The 23,044-nt window shown below is 43.5% G+C and overlaps 1 protein-coding gene across 2 annotated transcripts in view; it reads left to right on the top strand.

Moving 5' to 3' along the window:
* Window positions 1-13,690: 13,690 nt before the first annotated feature.
* LONP2 (lon peptidase 2, peroxisomal) overlaps window positions 13,691-23,044 on the top strand; it is a 45,382-nt gene continuing 36,028 nt past the window's right edge. For both annotated transcript variants that reach the window (XM_053400220.1, XM_053400221.1), the window contains exons 1-7: window positions 13,691-13,968; window positions 15,273-15,507; window positions 17,191-17,322; window positions 18,423-18,545; window positions 19,016-19,179; window positions 19,703-19,797; window positions 19,958-20,216. In XM_053400220.1, coding sequence (XP_053256195.1) covers window positions 13,721-13,968; window positions 15,273-15,507; window positions 17,191-17,322; window positions 18,423-18,545; window positions 19,016-19,179; window positions 19,703-19,797; window positions 19,958-20,216 — 1,256 coding nt within the window. In that variant the 5' untranslated portion in view covers window positions 13,691-13,720. The remainder of the gene's footprint in view (window positions 13,969-15,272; window positions 15,508-17,190; window positions 17,323-18,422; window positions 18,546-19,015; window positions 19,180-19,702; window positions 19,798-19,957; window positions 20,217-23,044) is intronic.

The following is a 23,044-nucleotide window of genomic DNA, read 5'->3' as shown; positions in this document are numbered from 1 at the left end:
TCTCAAAACATCTGGAGGGCCAAGGTTGAGGAAGCCTGATCTAATCCAACTCCCGGAAATGCAGGAATCGCACCAAAAAAATCCCTGACAGGTGGCCACCCAGTCCCTATTTACAAACTTTCAAGGAGAGAGAGTCCACCACCTTCTGAGGGAATCCATTCCACAGGTGAACAGCTCTTACCACCAGAAAGTTCTTCTGAATGTTTAGCTGGAATCTCCTTTCTTGCCATTTGAATCTGTTAGCTCGGGTCCCCCCACAATGGAGCAACAGAAAACAAGCTTGCTCCATCTTTCATGTGACAGCCATTTCAGATAGTTGAATCCCGGGCTGAAGGACCATCCATGGTCCCCTGTGTGGTGGCCCTTCAGATGCCATTTTCACAAAGGGGGTGGAGCTTAGGAGAGGTGGACTGGAGGTAGTGCGTAGCTGAAGTATGGAACTCGCTCTGACAGCAGGTAGTGACCAATTCATGAAGGAGAGGGCTATCCATGGCTACCAGCCATGATGGCTATTGCTCTGCCTCCATGTTGTGCTGAAAACCACAAGAGGGGAGAAGGCTCTTGTGCTCAGGTCCTGCTTGTGGGTTCCTCAAAGCCACCTGGTTGGCCACTGTGAGAATAGGATGCTGGACTAGATGGACCATTGGTCTGATCCAGCAGGCTTTTCTTAGGTTCCCAGCAGTCAAACCTCCCCAGTCAATTCTCCCCTGCAAATACCTCCCATCCCTGAACTGATTTTTCCTCCTGGTGGGCTCTGAAATAAAAGTGTGTCCATTCAGGAGAAACTATACAATTACTTGGAGGGACTTGAAACAGAAAACTATTGGGCAGGCTACTCTCTGCTTAAGCCACCCTCCTGCAAATGTTTCACAAAGCGGGGAACCCCATTTTCCACCCTTGTAATCTCTAGCTTTGCCCTTGGATATGGTGGGTTCAGCACTTATCTCTTTTCTTGTCCTGCCATCTTCCCTTAAAGTTGACTTTTCTTGGTGCTCTAATATGGCTTCCCCTCAGTCCCTCTTCTCACTTGCTTGCCATGTTAGTTCGCTTCCATCTGGAAGGAAGCTTTTGTCTCGGTCATTCTGCTCAGACCAGCTCCTCCCTTTCCAACTGCCCTGCTCAACGGTCACTCTGAACCTGCACGGAACATTCCGACATCCATGGAAAGTTCCTTCTGCAGTGCTGATTCCTGTTAAAGAAATACCTACCCAAACATTCTGTCTGGGGAGTGGGGTAGATGAAAAGTCAGAAATGTCTACTGAGATGCTCTGTGTTAGTCTAACATAAGAACCACTGGCTGGATCAGGCCAAGAGCCCATCTAGTCCAGCATCCTGTTGTCACAGTGGCCAACCAAGTGCCTGGGGAAACCCACAAGCAAGACCTGAGCCCTCTCCCATCCGGTGGTTTTCAGCAACGGATATTCAGAATCATTGTTGCCTCTCACCAGAGAGGCAGAGCATCGTCATCATGGTTAGCAGCCATCTATAACCCTCCCCTCTGTGAATTTGACTAACCCTCTTTTAGCCTTTTCAACACTGGCTCTGGCCTGGTGGAACGCTCTGTCTCATGAGACCAGGGCCCTGCAGGATCTGATTTCTTTCCTGTAAGACAGAGTTGTTCAGCCTGGCTTTTGGCTTGGAATTAACTTGATCCCCTCCCCGTCTTTCTTTTTTCCTTTTTCCTTCTGTGATGGAGCTCCTACTTGGGGACTTCCCTGGCTTTTTTTCTGGCCCACATAGGACTAGTCTGGATAGTTCGCCTTAGTGAAGACTTGACGTTTTCATCCCCAAAAAAGTTTTTGAGTTTCTGCTGAAATGAGGCTGTGTTTTAATGTTGTATTTTAATCTTTTTTTTAAAGTTGTATTTCAATCAATTGTTTTATATCTGGTGTTAGCTGCCCTGAGCCCGGTCTTGGCTGGGGAGGGTGGGGTATAAATAAAATGTATTATTATTATTATTATTATTATTATTATTATTATTATTATTTTTAAAGCCATCCCGGTTTGTGGCCATCACTGACTCCTGTGGGAGGGAGTTCTGCCTCCAATGTTTGCAAGATTTTAAAGTGAGTTGTTCTTGTTCTCTTTCCAGTTAGAACCCTTGTTTCTACAGGAGAAACGAAAGGCATTTATTCTGGGACACGGCTGGCATGAGAGGCAAAAGCTGCTTCCTAAACCCCCTGATATATTAGCACATATATAAATTACAAGGAGTTATATGCAAGGGAAAGATGGGTTGCCAGTAGGGATGGCTGTATCTAATGATTTCAGTACTTTCAGCTTCTCGTCTTTCCAATTCTCATCTTTCACTTCTCCACATTTCCACATCACCTTGCTTTTTTTTTAAAGTCATCATGAAAATTCATCAGCAATTTTCGAGCAAGTGTCTGTGTGCAATTTTGCCCAATGCATACATTTTGCAAAGCATACTTGCTCTACTATAACACATGCTTTGTTATTTCCACCAAAACATATGCATTCTTGTACACTTCTTACCCTAGGAAATGCATTTTAGCACATGCTATTTGGCTGGAGAACTGCACAGCAAAATTCAGAGAAGTGCAAATTCTGAAGGACAGCTGCATTTCAGTTCATGCATTGCTTCGGAAACTGGTAATTAAGCAAGTTTCCCTTTATATGCAAAATGAACCCAGTTCCACCCCCACTCTACTCCCTGTCCCTAGTTTTGGGCTTTTATCCTACATGGAGCCCAAGTTAATATGTGTGAGGAATGGAAAATCTCAGCAGCTACAACCTCTTGCTTCTAACTTAAATATTGTTTCCTGCTCCCTCTAGTGGTCAACGTTTCCTGAAACTTCTGCTACTGAATATACAGTGGTACCTTGGGTTAAGTACTTAATTCGTTCCGGAGGTCCGTTCTTAACCTGAAACTGTTCTTAACCTGAAGCATCACTTTAGCTAATGGGACCTCCTGCTGCCGCTGTGCCGCCGGAGCACAATTTCTGTTCTCATCCTGAAGCAAAGTTCTTAACCTGAAGCACTATTTCTGGGTTAGCGAAGTCTGTAACCTGAAGTGTATGTAACCTGAAGCGTATGTAACCCGAGGTACCACTGTACTTTCCTTTGAGTAAAAGAGTACTGAAAACCTGCCCCAGTTCCTGGATGATGGAAGTTCTAGGGCACTGCATGACCATTGTTTAACCCACAAAGCCATGGAGCCAGGGCATAACATTTTGGGGGACTTAGAAGGTGGCCACAAACACAGCTGCAGGTAACCTGGAATTAAGGAGCCCCTTGGATGTCAACATCAGCAATGGCCCCAAGCAGCTGCCTGGGGGATGACAGGCACTGAAGCCCCATATCTTAGAGGCTTAAGGGGTCTTTCTAACATCTGCTTATTTACATATATGCAGGCAGAACATGAGATGAGGCAAAAGGGTGATTATCCAAAGCAGGACATCCTCCCCAGGGAGCAAGTTGTGGAGCCCTGGAGGCTGCACCTTCAGTTCTGGCTAACTCCAACTGAAAGCATTCAGCTTTTTCTCTCTCTGACTTTTTGGACAGCTGTGTTTGGGCTCCTCCAGCTGAGCTGTTTATGGAGCATCCATCTTGATTTGCTTGAACAAAGCAAATGCAGAGTTTAGACTATGCCCAGCCTTTATTGAGCATTTTCTTCTGTTTGGTTTATGGAGGAGAGGTTATACAACAGTGCAGGGTTTTGTTTTGTTTTTTGCATCTTCCTATTAATCATTTGTTCATCTCACGCTTTTTGGAGCATTTGCTCAGCACTCCTCTAACCTCAGAAAGTCAGGTTTTCTCCCAAGTGAATTTATTGTACTAGTGATGCTTTAATCCACTTTAATTGCATAAATTTCTGGCATGAATCCCTTTAACAATATAGTGAGAGTCTGGGGCACCCAGCCTGGGGGCACACATTTGCTTACTTCTTTCAGGTGAAGGGGTGTCATATTATCTGAGATCAGTTGATCATCTCATGAGAAAGAGAGGGAGGGAGGGAGAGATTCCTAGCTATTAGGAGTCATTCTGTGACCTATAAACTCCCTTTAATAGAACATTAACAGACCTTTCCAGACTTAACAAATAATCTGACTAGCAAAGCAATAGCTGCCCTAACAATAATTTTACTCACATAGGTCAAACCAGTGACCCCATTCTTATCCTCATCAGCCTTGTTATTGCTGGATTCTGAAACACATGTACAAATTTTCCTGGACATTGTCTTATGAAATCAGAGCTCTGGGTTCTGCAGAGGGAGAAAATTAAATATAAACATTATTTGCAAACACTTTACAAAAGATCAGAAATGCATATTCATCTGCATCAATTGATGGAACTGCCCAGGGAAAATGGTGAGGTTTGCACTCAAACAGCAAATTCCAGGGAGAATAAATCAATGCAGTTGATTCCCTGCCATGGAATGGTTTGCATCTGATTAATCTTTGCATCTAAAATAAAAACTTCAGGTTAGTGCAATTAATAACACCCCTCAGTCAGACTGTTTTGCCGATGCTTCAACACAACCAAGAATCCACAATTCAGAAAAGAAATTATCGTCAATGGACACTCTCTCCCTGTTGATCTCTCAATTCTCCTGGTAGAGAAAACATCACTGTCTAGATTTCTATTTTGTCTTTTTTGTGTGAGGTTCATAAACCGATATTCCTAGCATATACCTATTGTGGAATGATCAGCCTTCAGCCAACAAATATGCAAACGGGATAAGGAGGAAATTTATAAAGCATTGGAGACTGATTTTGAAAGGTAGAGCTGGGGGGCGGGGGAGATGTCTTTCTGTTGCATGGTGTTAGCTGCAAAGAGCATTCTGAGGGTTTATTCTTGCCAGTTGATGAGTATCCGCAGCTGCCAGCAGGTCTTGGCACGAATTCCATGCCCAGAGCTTAAACAACCAACTGGCACTAATTCCCAATCCATCTGAAGAGGAATGAACAGAGATTCTTTCAAGCCAGGGCACAAAAACTGATTAAGGAATCACGGATGGCTCAACTACACAATATAGGTAATGGTTGCTGCTGCTCTTGTTACTGAAAAGGAGCTGAATTGGTTTAGAGTAACCACTGAACTGGGCAGATCGAGAAAGAGAAGCTGGTATGAGTAGGCTGCCTGCTCCTAGCCCATTTGTAGCAAAAAAAAAGTGTAGTTTTGCTCAGTCCATAATCATTCTCACTCATCTTTAATGTGCTGCTTTTCATTCTAGATTGATTCTGAATCTTGCCATTCACAAGAGTGGGTGTGGTTGCTTGATATGCATTTGAAACTCCTCCCTTCTATTAGGTTATTCATACATTTTCCTCCTTGCACATGCTCCAGCTGATTGAAGAAGCTTGACTGACCGAACCCAAAGAGCGCTCGCCAATGGTTCCTTGTCATCCTGGGGGAAAGTGGGTACTGCAGGGTTCTGTCCTGGGCCTGATGGTGTTTTTGAACATTTTTATAAATGACTTGGGTGTAGGAATTAGGGGGGGCTCACCAAATGTGCAGATGACACCACACTGGGAAGCGCTGCTAATACTTCAGAAGATAGAATAAGAATTCAAGATGACCTTAACAGACTGGAGAACTGGGTCAAAGCTAACAAAACTAATTTAATTAGGGACAAAGGTTCTACACTTAGGCAGGAATAATCAGATGCAGAAATATGGGATGGAGGGCAACAGTACATATGCAAGGATCTAGGTGTCTTAGTAGACCCCTAGCTTAACAGAAGGTAACCGTGTGATGCAGCAGCAGCAGCAGAGCAAAAGACAAAACAAAAATTAATGCTATCCTAGGCTGCATCAACAGAAGTATAGTGTCCAGATCAAAGGAAGTAATAGTACCACTCTATTCTGCCTTGGCCAGACTTCCCCAAGAGTCCTGTGTCTAGTTATGGGCACCAGAGTTTAAGAAGAATATTGACAAGTTGGAATGTATGCAAAGAAGGGTGACCAAGATGATAAAGGGTTTGGAAACCAAGCATAGCTGTCAACTTTTACCTTTTCTTGTGAGGAATCCTATTCGGAATAAGGGAATTTCCCTTAAAAAAGGGAAATGTTGACAGCTATGAAACCAAGCCTTATGAGGAACGGTTGAGGGCAAACTAGATATGTTTAGCCTGGAGAAGAGGAGACTGAGAAGAGGTATGATAGCGATCTTCAAATATCTAAAGGGCTGCCATATGGAAGATGGAACTAGTTTGTTTTCTTCTGCTCCAGAGGGTAGGACCCAAATGAAATGAGAAATGAACGTGCTTTCTGGTGAGAGCTGTTTGACAGTAGAATAGACTTCCTCAGAAGGTGTTGGACTCACCTTCACTGGAGATTTTTAAACAGAGGTTAGATGGCCATGTCAGGGATCCTTTAGTTGTGATTGGATTAGATGACCCTTAAGGGTCCCTTTCAACTCTACAATTCTGTGATTATCTTTAGAAGATTTACAGCCCACCGTTCAACATTTGTACCAAGTAGGGTGTACAATGTAAAATAAATTACAAAGCCAAATTCATACATAAACATCAACAAGACGCTAGAATGAGCTTGTCAAAGATAGATAGGAATAAACACAGATGGAGGCTGCTAAAAACAGCAGGGGTAGGCTAAACAGTCACCCACTTAAGGACACCTAAAATGCCTGCGCAAAACAGATAAGCTGTAACTTGGCGCTGAGATGATGACAGCATCAGTGCTTTTCATACTTGTAAGGGAAAGGCATTCTACCAGATAGAACAGTTGCCCGATCTACTGGTTGTTGCATCTAGGGTCAGAGAAAGCAGCCTCATTCTGAGTCAGGCCACTGGCCTGTCTAACCTCCATACTGTCAACACCCAGGCCACATGATCTGCACTATACATTTAAAGTGGCTTCTCCCAAAGAATCTGGGTAAATGGAGAATGTTTAGGGTGCTGACAGTGATTGGGAAGCTCCTGTTCCCTGCACAGAGCTACCATTCTCAGAGTGGTTTAACAATCAACCCTTCTTCCCAAGGAACTCATCCAAATGCTAAGAAGAGAAGCTCAGGCAATGATCCTTTAAGACAAGAGAGATGATTCAAGTGTGAGCCCATTTTCATCTATGGCAAGGGTTCCCAGACTATGCTCTAGCAGCTTCATTTAGGTGGCCAGTGGTGTGGCTGTGGATTTGTGGTTGAGGATGAGAAATGGCACATCCATTGCACTAAATATTTGCCTTGCTTTTCTCTTGCATTTGTTATCGCTTCTTGCATTCCCTACATTATCTTGTATGTATTGTGACACAACAATCTACTACCAATCCAGGTTCAAGGTCCTTGTATTAATTTACAAAGTCCTGAATAACTTAGGTTCTGGGTACCGGTACCTTGAAGGGCCGCCTGAACCCTTCTATCCCAGCTTGATCACTAAGATCATTTGCAGGAGCATCACTGGTCATTCCCCGAGTTTGCAAGGCTCACTTGATGACAAAATAAGCCAAATCCTTAGTAATATTGGACCAGTTCGGTGGAACACTCTGCCAATAAAGATTCAGTGGGTGCCTTCTGTTTCTGTTTTGAAATGCCTGCTGAAAACTTTTCTATTCTGCCAGGCCTTTGCAGACAATTAAGAATGCATCCTCCCACAATGGTAAATTGATGTCTGTTTTTAACTTTTTAAACATTCTTTTTTACTGCATATACCGGTACAGTATTTATGTATTTTTGTTGTGACAGCTTCTTATGTTCCTATGCAAACTCTTCTTATGTTCCTATGTAAACAGATTTCTGCTTATTTGCAGATTCCTTCATAGGATCTCTTAATTAACTATAAGAGTGAAGGTTCTGAAAGGGGGTTCTGCATGGGGTTCTAACATCCTTGCAGAGAGCATCTCTGAACCTCCGTGCTTAATTCTGACATCCTCACTTCTTGACAAATCTTTCTAAATCGACTGAAACTCCCACATTTTGGAAGTGGAACAACAAATTATGCAAAGGGGATGCAAATTTGGCTAAATTGCACACTTTATTCTGACTGACAAGAAGCAAATCTTTTTGGCACAGGGTGCAGAGCGTGCCGATTAGCAAATGAGTGTGAAATTAGTGTTATTAGTCATTCTTCGCTTTCTTCATATTGATTTGGGAAATTACATACTTTGTCTTTTTCACTTTGGTCATTAACATGGAGGATATTTATTTAAAATGTCTGCAAGACAATTAGCAAAAAAAAAAAAGGAGAAAGAAAGCAAAAATAAACCCCACGCTGCTGTGAATAAAAAAAAAAAAAGGTGTCGGTTTTGTGGACGTGTTTTGCAGCAAAAACTGCCTGATAGAGAGAAGCGGCAAAACCTCAGAGCAAAAGGGCATTGTTAACTGAGTGTTAGAACAGGACAAGCGTAATTGAACAAAAATGTTCACATGAAGTTAGCAGCTGTTCCCAGGGACTGGCTGTTGTAAACAATGGGCAAGATCCACCTTACATGGAAAGTGTCATTATACAAGACTCCTCCAGATGGGTAGGATTTTATATATTAGAGAGCCAGTGTGATACAGTGGTTAAAGTGTTAGACCATGGCCTGGGAGACCAGGGTTCAAATCCCCAATTGGCCATGAAGCTCACTGAGTGACCTGGGAATAGTAACTGCTTCTCAGAGAGGCACTCATTCACTATGACTTAGTAATAATTTGCTGTTGTTGTTGTTGTTGTTTATTACTTTTATCCCGCCCATCTGGCTGGGTTTCCCCAGCCACTCTGGGCGGCTCCCAACAGATTAAACAGAATAAAACTTCAAACATTAAAAACTTCCCTAAACAGGGCTGCCTTCAGATGTCTTCTAAAAGTCAGGTAGTTGTTTATTTCCTTGACATCTGATGGGAGGGTGTTCCACAGGGCGGGAGCCACCACTGAGAAGGCCCTCTGCCTGGTTCCCTGTAGCTTTGCTTCTCACAGTGAGGAAACTGCCAGAAGGCCCTCAGCGCTGGATCTCAGTGTCCAGGCTGAACGATGGGGGTGGAGACGCTCCTTCAGGCACACTGGGCCGAGGCCGTTTAGGGCTTTAAAGGTCAGCACCAACATTTTGAATTGTGCTCGGAAATGTACTGGGAGCCAATGTAGGTCTTTCAGGACTGGTGTTATATGGTCTTAGGAAAAGTGGAGCAGAAAAACAGCCCCACCTGGAACATTTGCAGTATAAGAAGTTACAGGATTTCAACACTGCTTGAAAGTGGATCACAGGGTTGTCAGACCTTGCAGGAGAAACCTGGAGAGGGCTTGTATCTTCAGGTGAGCAAGAATGCCTTCCCTACCCAGGCTCACTAAGCAGGTGAGAACAAATCATCTCCTCACTTCAGCTGGACCTGGGAACATTTCTTTTAGCTACACATCTGGAGGGCTGCAATTCCTCCTCCCTTAGTCTATATAAGGGGATGTCAGTAGCTCTTCAGGCCTTCAGACAACAGTCTTTCATTGCCCTACTTGGAAATGCCAGGGGTTGAGCCTGGGACCCTGTAGAAGCAAAGCATTTCCTCTGCCACTAAGCAATGGCCCTTTGTAAGCATTTATAAACAAATGTTTTCAATACAAGCAGCGTAATGAAAGGTGCTGAGGAATAATCTGAAAGTGTGTGTTTCTTTGAAGCATACTCAGTACTCAGATTTACTACAATCTTAGACGAGTTTAGAATTACAGAGAAGAGCACATTATTTCCTAACTTACTTTCCTATAGCGCTTTCAGATAATTATTATTTCTAGAGAAAGTAATTCAAAGGACTAAGACAGAACTAATGAGGCACTCCAGATTTGAACAACTGAAAACAAGAATCTACTTGTGTTGGCTACACATCAAAGGTATTCCCAAATGAAAACACTCATTTTGTAAGTATTTCCAGAATCAATAATTCACTCTTGCAGGTTTCGGGCTCCAAAATAACAAGAATTTTTTGATGATAGGGGTGTGGGTGAGGAAGTCCTAGAATTAAGTGGTTACCCAACTTGATAAAAAAAAATAGAAGACTAACCTCTTACCTACTGTGTCATGTGAGATCCAGCTAACTTCCTTCTCCCATTCAGTCAAAGAATGAAGTTCTTTTAACAAACAACTATTCCATGTCCAAAAGTTTTAATAGTTGCCAGTGTAATTAGTCCAAAGGTTCGTTTTGATTGCAGGTGCACGATTCTCAGTCGTGCCTGAGGGCTCTCCAGATCAAGACCTTGAGATCCCTTCACCCCCTTAAGAATTGCATGGCAAGGCTGTTGCCCCAGGTGACATAGCACAGCTAGGAATAATTAATTTCTCAGACTTCTGATAGCTGAGACGGTTGGTTCATGTCTGCATTTATTTGTTTCTGGATTAAAATGGGAGTTCTGGTTGAAGGAAATGGGTAACCTTGGAGAAGGCAAAGGGGTTGAAAATGTTGCCCCTTAAGAAGAGCCCTGGTGGATCAGATCAAAAGCCTATGTAGTCCGGCATCCATTTCCCATGGTAATCAATCAGATGTAACAAACAGAAATAAAGAAAAAAAATAGAGAGGGGAATCCTAAATTGGGACAATCCTAAATTGGGACATTCTTACCCTTCAGTAAGAATGAGCATGCTCAATGAGAACAGAAATCCAAGCAAGGTATGTGTTATGGAATGGAGTATCCTGGGAAAGGGCAGAGCTGTAGCTATGGTGGGACTAGCCCAGGGTTTTTGCCCCAGGTGAAGCTTCAAGGGGGCACCATTGAGGTTCCCAGCCTGTGTGTGAATGGAAATGCACATGGGGTGGGGTGCCAAACTGGGTCTTTGACCTGTGTGAAATAAAGCCAAGTTTCTCCCATGGAAAGGGCTATCTGGAATCCTGAATACTCAATGGGACCTCATTCTATCAAATACAGTAGCAAAGCAACGACTGACTTTTTGAGATTTGTTGGATCAGAACTAAAGAGTAATCCATTGACTGCTGCTTTTCCTCATAAGTCAGATTGGGGGAAACTGCGGGTTCTCTGATTCCAGAGCTTTTTTAAATAGCGCAGCTGTGAGAGAACACTGTGGAACCAGTATAGTTTTAAGTAGGAGTTGATTCACATTTCCTAGATCTCAGGGGATCCTTAAATAACACACTCTAGTTAGACCGGTAACTCAGTGGTTTGATTCCTGACACCTTCAGAGCCGAGACTGTCTTCTTCTTGAATCCCTGGAGAGCTGCTGTCGGTCAGTGTTGTCTATACTGAGCTAGATGGACCGATAATCTGATTTTGGCCCCATCAGCATGGTACATTTAAAGCACTATCATACCACTTTAAAGACCCATAGCTTCCCCCAAAGAATCCTGGAAGTTTCCTAAGGATGCTGAGATTTGCTAGGATGCCCCTATTCTTCTCACAGAACTACAATTCCCAATGTTCACTGGGAAGAGGGATTGAATCACTGAGAACTGCAGCTCTGTGAGAATACTAATGCATAGTATGGATGGGCCACTGGTATCAGGATGCTTCCTATGTAGTCCTTTACCTGCAAATCACCTGTAACTCGTGTTTACTGCAGTTCACATACATCAGAATTGGGGAAACTTTTTTCAGCCCAAGGGCCACATTTCCTTCAGGGCAGCCTTTCAGGGGCCACATGTTAGTATTTGGTGGAGACAGAAGCAAAAGTGGGCAAGGCAATGGGTGCAAATGGTACCTTTGTATAGTAGGCTAATTTCTAAACACCCCCCCCCCCTATTCAACATCCAGACAAGCAAAAGGCACCATCAAGATACAAGGGCACATTCTAGACAATAAAAAATAAATAAATCCCTTTGGGTGTGAAAAACAGCTGAGGTGTATAGTCTGGGGACAGTTCCAAGGACTAGTTGGAAAGATCTGTCCCCCAGACCTGAGGTTCCCCATCCCAGGAATAACAAATATGTTAGTCTTTAAGGTGCCACAAAACTCTTCATTTTTTAAATTGTTTTTTATTTAAAGATTTTTTCATAGGTAACAAAAGTACATTCAGCATCTGTTTTCAAGTCATAGGGTCCTTCATATTGGTCAGTTACAGTCATTTTGAGACATTCTTGTCATAGGCAATGTGGGGTTGAGGGCGGAGAGAAGTTTTTGCTGCAATTGAGAAACAAGGTTACCCCTCCAGACTATAAACCGATGCAATTTTCAGGTGCTGAATGGCATTAGTTGATTGCATCACTTCACACCACAAGCACAGCAACAAGCAAAGCTGTGATAAAATCTCCCAAAGCTTGCAACATTTCATAATTACTGTCCTTATTCAAAAAAGTGAACAGAGGAGGCTGAGAGGCTTTTCACAACAAGTGATGCTACAAAGCTTTTTTGATTCACAAGCACCTATTAATCTGGGATGTGCCACTTTGCTGTCATTAATGCAAGAGAGATAAACTGACTAAATGACTTGCCAAACATAATTTCACACATTTCAGAATGTAGATGATCGGGGGGGGGGGGGATGGCAAATTTCCAGTGGCATAGCAGCTTCAAAGCAGCCCTTAAGACTCAAGGATTTCAGCTAGCTCTAAATGCACCTGTGCACAATTTATTTTGTTTTCAATCAGTGCTTTATTTTCTATATATATATTAAATATCTCAGGGGTTTTTAGGCAATGTTTTATTCATTAAATACATATATATAAAGGCTGCTGTAAAAGATATATCACAAAATATAGTTTATTTACAACAACAAATTCCATAAATTGAATTTTGTGTGCTGTCCTGACATCTTGTGGATGTAGTAGACACAGCAACAGAGTGGATGACAACTAAAGTACAGTATTCAAAGCGGAACAAATATTTCTAGAGTTTTCAGCTGCAGAATAAGCTGCCTGAAATAAGTCCCTTCCAACATATAAATGGAGAAAACAAGACAAATTTCCCAGGCAGAAATAATGTCCAGGTAGGAAATACTGTAACTGAGTCTATGTGATGAATATTTCTATGTTGTTCTGGACTGGCTCAATACATTTTAGTGCTAGTAAATTAAAATATCTTTCTCTAGGGTTGCCAACTTTTTAATTGGCTCTTGCTCCTTTAACAGCAATCTGATCAGCACACATTAGCTAGTGATTACCTTTCGCTCCATGTTGTGACAAAGCTAATTTTTCCACATCAAGCCACTCTTTTAAAGGCCAGGTCATCCCAACCACCCCGGTTAGTTGATAAGCATGTCCTCTTAATCAATAAGGGGCACATTCCACGAGTAAGTTTTCCTATACAGGCCTCGTGACAGCTGCCCTGTGATAAAGGAATATTTGTCTTCATTGATTTAGCCTTCTTCTGGCAGATTCCTAGAAAATCAATGTTAGCGGCAAAGTTTCTAGTTAATACACATGGAGGTTTGAGTTTTTACTATTACTTAAATGCAACCACACTGGTGAGATTAAGCATTCTCTTAACAGTACCATCCTATGCAAGTTTACTCAGATGCGAGTCTCAAACGTTTATTGTCTCCTAAGCGTGTTCAGGATTGCAAGACAAAACAAATAATAAAAAGTGCTTTTTTAAAAAGCATTGTAGACCAAAGTTTGGTTTTTTTAAGGAGACTTTCAAATTATGTATCCGGTGCCAGGTGGTTCTATTGAGCTGAATATTTTTCTCCTCGCTTAATCGTTTTTATTCCCTTCATTCGCTTCCTTTGATGAACTAGTTCTCAGAGCGCGGGGGACAAACGGCGCAGCGCAGCGCGGCGCTCCCTGCAGCCTGCAGGGGGCAGCGGCGTGCGCGCTTGGCCCTCGCCGGCCGCCGTAGCGCGGCCTGCAAAACGCTTGACGCGGCCTTTGCCCCTGCCAAGCCGAGCGCTTCGCCATGGCGTCGTCCCAGTCGTCGGGCGGCAGCGCCATCCAGATCCCGAGCCGGCTGCCGCTGCTGCTGACTCCGGAGGCCGTGCTGCTGCCGGGCTCCACCATGCGCGCCAGCGTGGACTCGCCGCGGAACATGCAGCTGGTGCGGAGCCGGCTGCTGAAGGGCACGTCGCTCAAGAGCACCATCATCGGCGTCATCCCCGACACCAGCGACCCGCCCAGCGACCTCGACGCGCTGCCCCCGCTACACAGGTCGGAGCCCCGCCCACCCTTCCCGTCGCCACGGCAACCGCCGGGAGCCTCTTATCCCCCCACCCCACCCTCTGTCGCCATGGCTACCTTCCCCTCCTTATCGCGGTGTGCCCCCTGTTGTCATGGTAGCTGCCCACCCTCCCAGAGATACGCCCCCTGTCGCCATGGGAACTGTTTCTCACAGTGAGAATCTCACTGCCTGTTAAGTGCCTGGTCTTCGTCGCCATGGCAACCGCGCCCTCTTCCTTCCGACGGCCCTCCCTTTCTTGGCCACAGCTATTTCTCCCTCATGTGGCTGGGGAAACCCAGCCATATGGGCGGAGTATAAGTAATAAATATAAATAATAAATGTTATTATTATTATATGTTGAGTCGTCCGTCCCTGCACTTGCCTTGTTAGCTGCCCACCCTGAGCCACGATAGGAGCATAGGAAGCTGCCTTGGACAGAGTCAGGCCTATTTGTCCCCATCTAACTCTGTATTGCCTACACTGACTGGCAGCAGTTCTCCAGGGTTTCAGCAGGGGGTATTTCATAGCCCATCCTGTAGATGCCCAGGATTGAACCTGAGACCTTCTGTGTGCAAAGCTGGTTCAAAGAGGAACAGAGGAAGCTGCCTTGTACTGAACCAAACCATGGGCCATCTAGGTCAGTGTTGCCTACACTGACTGGCAGTGGCTCTCCAGGGCTTCAAACACAGGGACTTTCCTAACTGTACTGGGAGGCTCCAGGGATTGAACCTGAATCTTTTGCGTGCAAATCATGTGCTCTACTGTGCTCTTTCACCAGCTCTAATCACTCCCATGCCAATCACTGGGCTGACTTTGCAGCATGACGGTAGTAATTTTACAATCAAAGACACCGCCCTAATACATGCAGATAATTCTGCTGCATTTTGTTACACGTAGAACAATGATATATTACAGTCATTGTCTACACGGACTGGCAGCAGCTCTTCAGGATTTTAGGCACGAGGGTCAGGACATTCCCATGACACAAGAAAAGTGACAATGAGGGAAGAGAAGGTGGTAGGTAGTGTTGCACTCCTTGGTCTAATAACTCAGTTTTTACAAAATGACTCTTAGCTGCACCTATAGTCAATAAAACTGCTTTCTTTATCAGATGTCTTCTGTCTGTCCTGCCAAAGGATCCTAGTGTGGCAAACAATGAAGTGGCTAAAACAATAGTTTTTAAAAACAATGGCAATATAACAACAAAATCGTGAGATGGAGCTATATTGCTCCAATCAAAGCACACTCTTCCTGTTGTGTCACAGCAAGTAACTCATCCTCTTAATGCTTCCAGGATCGGCACGGCAGCACTGGCAGTCCAGGTGGTTGGCAGCAACTGGCCAAAGCCACATTACACTTTGCTGATAACGGGCCTCTGCAGGTTCCAGATTTTGCAACTGGTAAAGGAGAAGCCCTACCCTGTTGCTGACGTGGAACAGCTGGATCGGCTGGAACAGTTCACCAACAAGTCTACATCCGAGGAGGAACTGGGAGAGCTCTCAGAGCAGTTCTATAAATATGCATTGCAGGTTAGGTGGCTGGAAGTAGGAAATGCTGATCTATGGTGGCTGTTGAGCAAACTGCCCTGGGTGTTGAATGTTGATAGCTGAAAGATTGTCTCGCCCCCTTATATACCCAATCAATTACTCTACTCTGCAGGAGAGAGCCTCTTGCAGATACCATGTTATCAAAAGGTCTGTCTTTTCACAATCTGCGCCTGCCCTTTGGAATTCCCTCCTGTTAAATATTAGACCGATGCTGTCTCTGATGTTTTTTGGCTCCTGCTGAAGACCTTACTCTTCCAATTCGCCTTTTAGGTAGAGACGCTTCCCAGTCTTCATCTGTACCGGAATTGCTTTTAGATGTTTCAGTTGTTTTGTAATTTGTATGTTTGTCGCCCTGGGTTCCTTAGGGAGGAAGGGCAAGATAAAAACTTTGTACGTATTATGTTCTCATTTCATGTTTTTATGTTGTGAACCACCCTGTGATACTTGGCTGAAGGATAGTATAGAAATTTAATAAACAGCAGCAACAATTTTATTATTTGTATCCCGCCCGTCTGATTATAGAGGAAGGACTTGTAGTTCACTGGTGGACCACATGCATTGGGGGCCTGGTATCTCTAGTTAACAGCATTTCAGTCTCAGGTAGCAAGGACAGAACTAAGCAGGAAATCCATGAAAGCTGCTGCCAGCCAGAATGAATAGTATTTGTCTAGTATGTGTCTACTCTCCAACTATAGTTGGATTTCTTCCTATACACATAAAAATGTAAGGTGTCATCATGTTTATGAGGCTGCCGGTAGGTGACCACACCAACTGTGGCAAGGGGGGAGAGACTTTGGTTGGGCGGTGGGTGAGTGAGATATAGAAGGAGGGTGCTTGGTCAGCTGTTGGGGATGGGCAAAGGGTGTAGGCTGAATTGGTGAGTAGAATAAGCAGGGGCAGTAACTTCTTGTTAATTATGCTTTTGATGATATTCAAAACCACCACTTCTGGTTTTGTGGGCCCAACAAGCACCATTTTTGCTTTTGCAAAGTTCTCTATAAAAAAAAAGCCCTTAACAGGAAGAGGGACTCATGTGGAGGCAGTTGAAGAAGTGATAGGAAAATTCAGTCCAACTGATTCCTTGTGTGGTATGTGGCGACTTACCTCATCCCCCATGTTGTTAAGGTTCTCGTTAGTCCTTTGCTGGGAATCCTTTTGGACACCTAAGGGCTTGCCTACCTGATAATCAGAAACAGAGGCTTGTGTTTCTTTGTTTTGCTGATGCTTTTGGACTCAGCAAAGGAGCACATAAGCTAAGTGCTTCCATACATGGTTTTAAGATGTGGTTCATGCTGGCAGGGCTGTAGGGCTTGCTGCAAGCTACTGCTTGCCCTGAGTAATAGATGTGCATGTTATGCAAAGCGAATGAACTCCTGAGGATAATTGCATCAGAAAGACAGTCAAATTGTACAGCAGAAAAGCCACTCAAGCTCTTCTTGAGTCAGCAGTGCTGACAGACTTCTTGATGCCAATCATCCTTCTTTGTTCAGGTAGATCCATGAAGGAGATTTGCCTGAAGACAAATGGTTTTTTAAACTGCTGCAATTGAGAAAGTTTCAGACAGATTACAAGCTGTGTAATGGTATAGGTTTGTGCAGCTTATCCAAAATGATATCTGTTCTGAAAATTCACTATATGTTTTTTTTCTTTCTTTCTATGACGAAGCTGGTTGAGATGCTGGATATGTCAATCCCTGCAGTGGCTAAACTGAGACGCCTGTTAGACAACCTGCCTAGGGAAGCTTTACCAGATATATTAACCTCCATCATCCGCACCAGCAACCAGGAGAAGCTTCAGGTAGGGTGTGCTGCCTTTGCACAGACTGAACAAAGAAAAAGAGTGTCTCCTGTTCTAGCCAACTCTGCTCAGTTTCCAAGTGTTCCATCTATCAAAAGGATGAAGCAAGAGTATGCTGGCACAGAAATAAATGCCTTGAGCCCTTTGCCATAAATAAAAAAAATGTATAAACCATCACAGTGTGTAGTTTTGGTGATAAAGTGGTATACGCCTACATCCTGAAAACCACACTGTTCTCATACATTTTGACATGGAACATCCGTTCTAAACTTATGTCTTTGGCAAACACTCCCTCTCCCTAGTACTGCGGGCCCAATTCTATGGAAATCCCAGCTGAGGCCAGACAGCCTCCCTCCCTACTGAACTTCCAGTGCCTATTGAATGTTTTTTCTTATTCCCGCAGGCATTTTAAATTGTAGTGTGATCTTACAGTTTTAACTGATTTATATTTTTGTGTTGTAAACCATTGGACAATTGGAGTTAAGCAATGCATAGTTTATAAAGAAACAAAAGTGGATTTGTTCTGTACATTAAGTATAGCGCATTCCTTTTGGGGTCATGGGTTATAGGTTTTTCTGCTTCTTTAGGGGAAGTCTGGCTACCCTGCTGCTAGGAATGGCGAAGATGTAAAGTGCATGCGGAAGGCCCCAGGTTCAATCTCCAGGTAAAGCAGGGGAACCTGTGGGCCTCCAGGTGTCTCTGGACTAGTAATGCCCATCAGCCCCAGCCAGTATAGCCAATAGGAAGGGATTATGGGAGCAGTCCAGCAACCTCTGGAGAGCCACAGGTCCCCCAGCCCTGCACTAGGAAGACACACAGTGGCTAAACTCAGAGATACACATGAGATTAAAAAACAGAATCAGCAGACAGGACAGGTTTTCATTTCAGCATCTCCATATTACAATATGGCTTCCTTGCTCCTTTATCCCAGGAGAACATCCTTGCAAGCATTCCGATACGTTCCTTGAAGCTAACCACCTGTTGATTTTTCCATACAGCGGCACTGACACATTTCAGATAGAGCAAATGTATTTTGTGGGAAAGAGTCTGGAAACTAGTAGGTGAGGAAAAACACCTATTATGTTGTGCCTTTCTGTTAGATTTTAGATGCTGTTGGGCTGGAGGAACGGTTCAAGATGACCATACCATTGCTTGTTAGGCAGATTGAAGGCTTGAAACTGCTTCAGAAAACTAGAAAATCCAAACAGGATGATGACAAGAGGGTAATCTCTCAATTATTATAATTAAATAATGTGTTTTAAGGCTTTTGTATGGAGGCTGACATAACGTTAGAGTAGGTGATAAAGACAAAAGCATTATTAAATGTATTTTATGAAATATTTATTTATTTTCCATCGGCATTTATCAGCTGGTCCCAGGGAGGGTTACGTACACCTGAATATAAAGCCATGTGATTTTTATCAGATTACTAAGCCAGCAGTTAAAACATCCTTAAATAGCAACAATTTTAGCAGTTAATTTTTAGCAGGTCATTATTATGGTTTTTCCCAATGATGATTTTTGTTTTATTATTGTGTGGACCGCTTTAATATTTATTTTTGTGAATGAAAAGTGGTATAGGAATCTTTTAATAAAGTGAATGAATGAATTGGGTAAGTGGTTGCTTAGTGCAGTAGCCACAAGCTCACACAGAGAAAGTTCCTGCTATCTTAGAGCCTTTCAAACTTTGTAGGTTGTGGCGATACGTCCCATTCGAAGGATCACCCACTTTCCAGGCACTGCTGAAGACGAGGAGGAGGATGAAGACCACAACGATATTGTTATCCTTGAAAAGAAAATTCGAACCTCCAGTATGCCTGAGCAGGCTCTAAAAGTGTGTGTAAAAGAGGTAAAGAGGTAGGTAGTTTATTTAGATTCTGAAGCTCTAAGTTTGTAACGTTGTTTTAAAATCTGATTTTAAAATCTGTTTTACAATCTTTGAAGCTATTACTTGACTTCTCATGTTTTCTGTATTCTTGAATACCACACTTTTAATACGTCATAATCCAGCCTTCCGAAGTCAGTGACCTCCAGCTGTTTCAGACACCAGTTTCCATCCACCCCAGCCAGTGTGGCCCATGTTCATGGTTTACAGATGTTGTAGTCCAAATCATCTGGAGGGAACCACACTTATGACTGATAAATTGTACTTGAGAGAAGAGGCAAAATCATGGGAACACAAAGTGTTGGAGATATAGAATCAGCGGATGAACCCAGTAATTGTTGCTTTAAAAGCAGTTAACATGTGCAGCACAGTTGGAAGTGAAGCTTAGCATGTTCAGATTACTTGCTAGGATTTTAAAATACAGAACTGACGAGCGCACATCTTTAGGAACAAATATGCGTAAGTTACATATTTCAGTTTTATCTGCCCTTCTAGATTAAAGAAAATGCCTCAGTCAATGCCAGAATATGCCTTAACTAGAAATTACTTGGAACTGATGGTGGAACTGCCATGGAGCAAAAGTACAAAAGGTAAAGGGAGTCTTCTGTGCTTCCATAGACTACTACAAATTGTTTGAAAAATGCAAAGGGAGGGAATATTGGTGGTGTTACCAGGGTTATACATTATTGTGGCTATTTGACCAGCAGAGATGCTTAAGCTTGGCGTTTAAACACAACGTTTGGTCAACAGATCGCCTGGATATCCGTGCAGCCAGGATTCTGCTGGACAATGACCATTACGCTATGGAGAAGTTGAAGAAGAGGGTGTTGGAGTATTTGGCAGTCAGACAGCTTAAGAACAACTTGAAGGGCCCGATCCTTTGCTTTGTGGGACCTCCTGGGGTTGGAAAAACTAGTGTGGGAAGATCCGTGGCAAAGACTTTGGGCCGAGAGTTCCACCGAATCGCCCTCGGCGGAGTGTGTGACCAGTCCGACATCCGAGGACACAGGTATCTTTAGTGCTTCATTTGCTAACTGGTGATTTACAAACCGCAGATGAGTGTTCAGCTTGTTCCCAGCTCTTCCCTCCCTCCTTTTTTTTTTACACCTTGACATCAGTGTTGTCTTCCCAATGGGGAAAAACACTTCAGCTCATGCATTACAAACAGCCTTCTCCAACCTGGTACCCTCAAGGTGTTTTGGACTATAACTTTCATTAGCCCCAGCCAGCACCACTCTGCTAGTTGGGGCTGATGGGAGTTGTAGTCCAAAGCATCTGGCTCAGATTATGGAAGTCTGCTTTGCTACATACATCTCCCCCCCCCCGCCCTCCACAGGGAGCAGTCTCTGCAGCAGGGGAAAAATTAACGGTCAGCATCCTTAAACTCTGCTACAAATGGTCGTAATTTATAGTGCAATCCTTGCAAGTTTACTCAGAAGCAAGCCACACTGTTTTCAGTCGGAGTTTTCCTCTAGTGGGTGTGTTTAAGACTGCAGCCTTAGGTAAGTTTTGTTGAACTCAACTGGATTTACTTCTGAGTAGATACACATAGGATTGTGCTGTTAATTTCCTTTTGTAGAAATGGGGAACAATTTTAATTGGGAGGCTGAAAATGAATCTTAAATGTCTCAGGAGGGTTGGGTGTTTCTTTACATGTAAATATAGATGCAGATAATATTATTTATAGTGGGGTACACAAAGGCAGTATTCAAAAACAGCATCTGTTCATCCTATTTAATCTTTGGAAGTTGCGCCTCATTTGATATATTGTATCCCACCCTCACTGGGAGACTTTGGTATGCACTTGTCTAGAATGAGTGTTCACAAGTGACTGGCGATTGTGACGAAACTGAATTCAGGAGTGTATGGAAAGGTGGGTGAGATACTTGGAAGTGAGTCCTGCCACCGAAACAAACAAATGCTAGCCAACTAGTCAGATGGGTTTTGACAGATTGATTCAATTTAAATATGCACGTGACTGAAAAAACAGTTCTGAAAAGGAAATGGGCAAAACTTTGTGTTTAAGATTGTGCATGCATATGTTGCAGGAGGCCCGTCTCCAAAGAGGCATCCCCTTTTGTGGGTGACATTGAAGGGGGGTGCCTCTTCTAAGATGGTTCCCTTCCACCTGCAGTCTATAGAACATGGGCAGGCAAACTAAGGCCCGGGGGCTGGATCCGACCCAATCGCCTTCTAAATCCGGGCCGCGGACGGCCTGGGAATCAGCATGTTTTTACATGAGTAGAATATGTCCTTTTATTTAAAATGTATCTCTGGGTTATTTGTGGGGCCTGCCTGGTGTTTTTACATTAGTAGAATGTGTGCTTTTATTTAAAATGCATCTCTGGGTTATTTGTGGAGCATACGAATTCGTTCATTTCCCCCCCCCCCAAATATAGTCTGGCCCCCCGCAAGGTCTGAGGGACAGTGGACCTGCCCCCTGCTGAAAAAGTTTGCTGATCCCTGTTATAGAACTCCCTTTCTTTAAAAAAAAACAGTGTTGATGGCAATGATGATGATTTATATATTGCCTTTCATTTCAAAAATAAATACCAATGTGGTTCCAGGATTATGGAGAGTCCTGAAGAAGGCTAGGCAGGAACCGGCTTTAGGACCAAGTTGTAGTGGCTAGTAGTAGAGGAATATACCCTCAGGGTGTTTGGTAATGGGCCATTAAGAAACCATCAAGCAAAAAAGAGTAGCGGAAACATATTTGCTACAGGAGATTTGAAGGTGGTGATTGACTGTCTGCAACAAGTTGTGACAACTGCCATTCTGTACTTTGTTGGAATGGGACACTTCAAATGAACAAATAAAATTTAGGGCTTTGCCAAAGTTGCCTAGCAAATTGAGATTTATGTTCAAGAAAATGATTTGGGAAAGCATACATCAAAATGTGTTCTTCCTGTTTAGTCATATATCTGGGGCCTGTTAGAATACAAATTCCTGAATTTACTGTGGGTAGTTTCTTGGGAAATGGTGTGTTTATGCAACATGAAAAGGCAAATTTTACCAAGCAATGGAAGGTCCTTAGTCCTTCCCCTCATAGACTTTCAAAATGGCACTGTAGGCAGTCCTGCATACATTTTTGTGCAGTTTTCATGACCTGGCCCACCTGCTTTTTCCATGCATCTAAATCAAAACACCAAGACAGAACATCCTCCAGGTGATTGCAAATCACTCCGCTTCAAGTTAGCTTTGTTAGGCTCTTTTCACAGCTTCCACCACCTGTTATAATTGGATTAATACAATAAGCCCAGACAACACAATTAGTCATTGCAGCCTCCTGTGTGTGTTTGAGGAGGCCTCCTGCACAATCTGGGCATTGTGGAATATACTTTGACGTTTCTAGACGTCCAAATACAGCATATTCCTTAGCATGCTAAACATGGGAGTGGCCAAGCGCCCCCCCCCCCCCTTAAGGGACTGACTTGCTGTTGTTACATATATCAAGCACTAAATCTAGGTGATATGATGTTCTCATCCCATGTTGGCCATTGATGTGGGGCTGAAGCAGGCAAACCTTACAATTTATCTCTCTCTGCTGTTGACAGTGCTCTACCAAAGTGGTAACAGCATGCTGCTGTTCACGTGGAAACCACTAGAGGTTGTCCAATGTTTAGGAAGTGTGAAGGGAACATATTTTTATGAAGAGAGTGGCAGCTTGGACTTCCAGCTGAAGCCTGCTAGTTTCAGAACATATGCTAGCAAAGTTTTAAAAGAGCACAGTGCAATAAACAGCTCTCCACCTTTGTGTCCCCACAAAGGACTTGTGGCTCTTCCTGAGAGTTCTCTTTCCCCACATCCACATGTATCCTTTTGGGTTTCGTTAAGCCC

The sequence above is a fragment of the Podarcis raffonei genome, chromosome 8 (assembly GCF_027172205.1).
Source record: "Podarcis raffonei isolate rPodRaf1 chromosome 8, rPodRaf1.pri, whole genome shotgun sequence".
Lineage (NCBI taxonomy): Eukaryota > Metazoa > Chordata > Lepidosauria > Squamata > Lacertidae > Podarcis > Podarcis raffonei.
The sequence above is the reverse complement of the archived record's forward strand: the minus strand, read 5'-3'. Positions and strand labels throughout refer to the sequence as shown.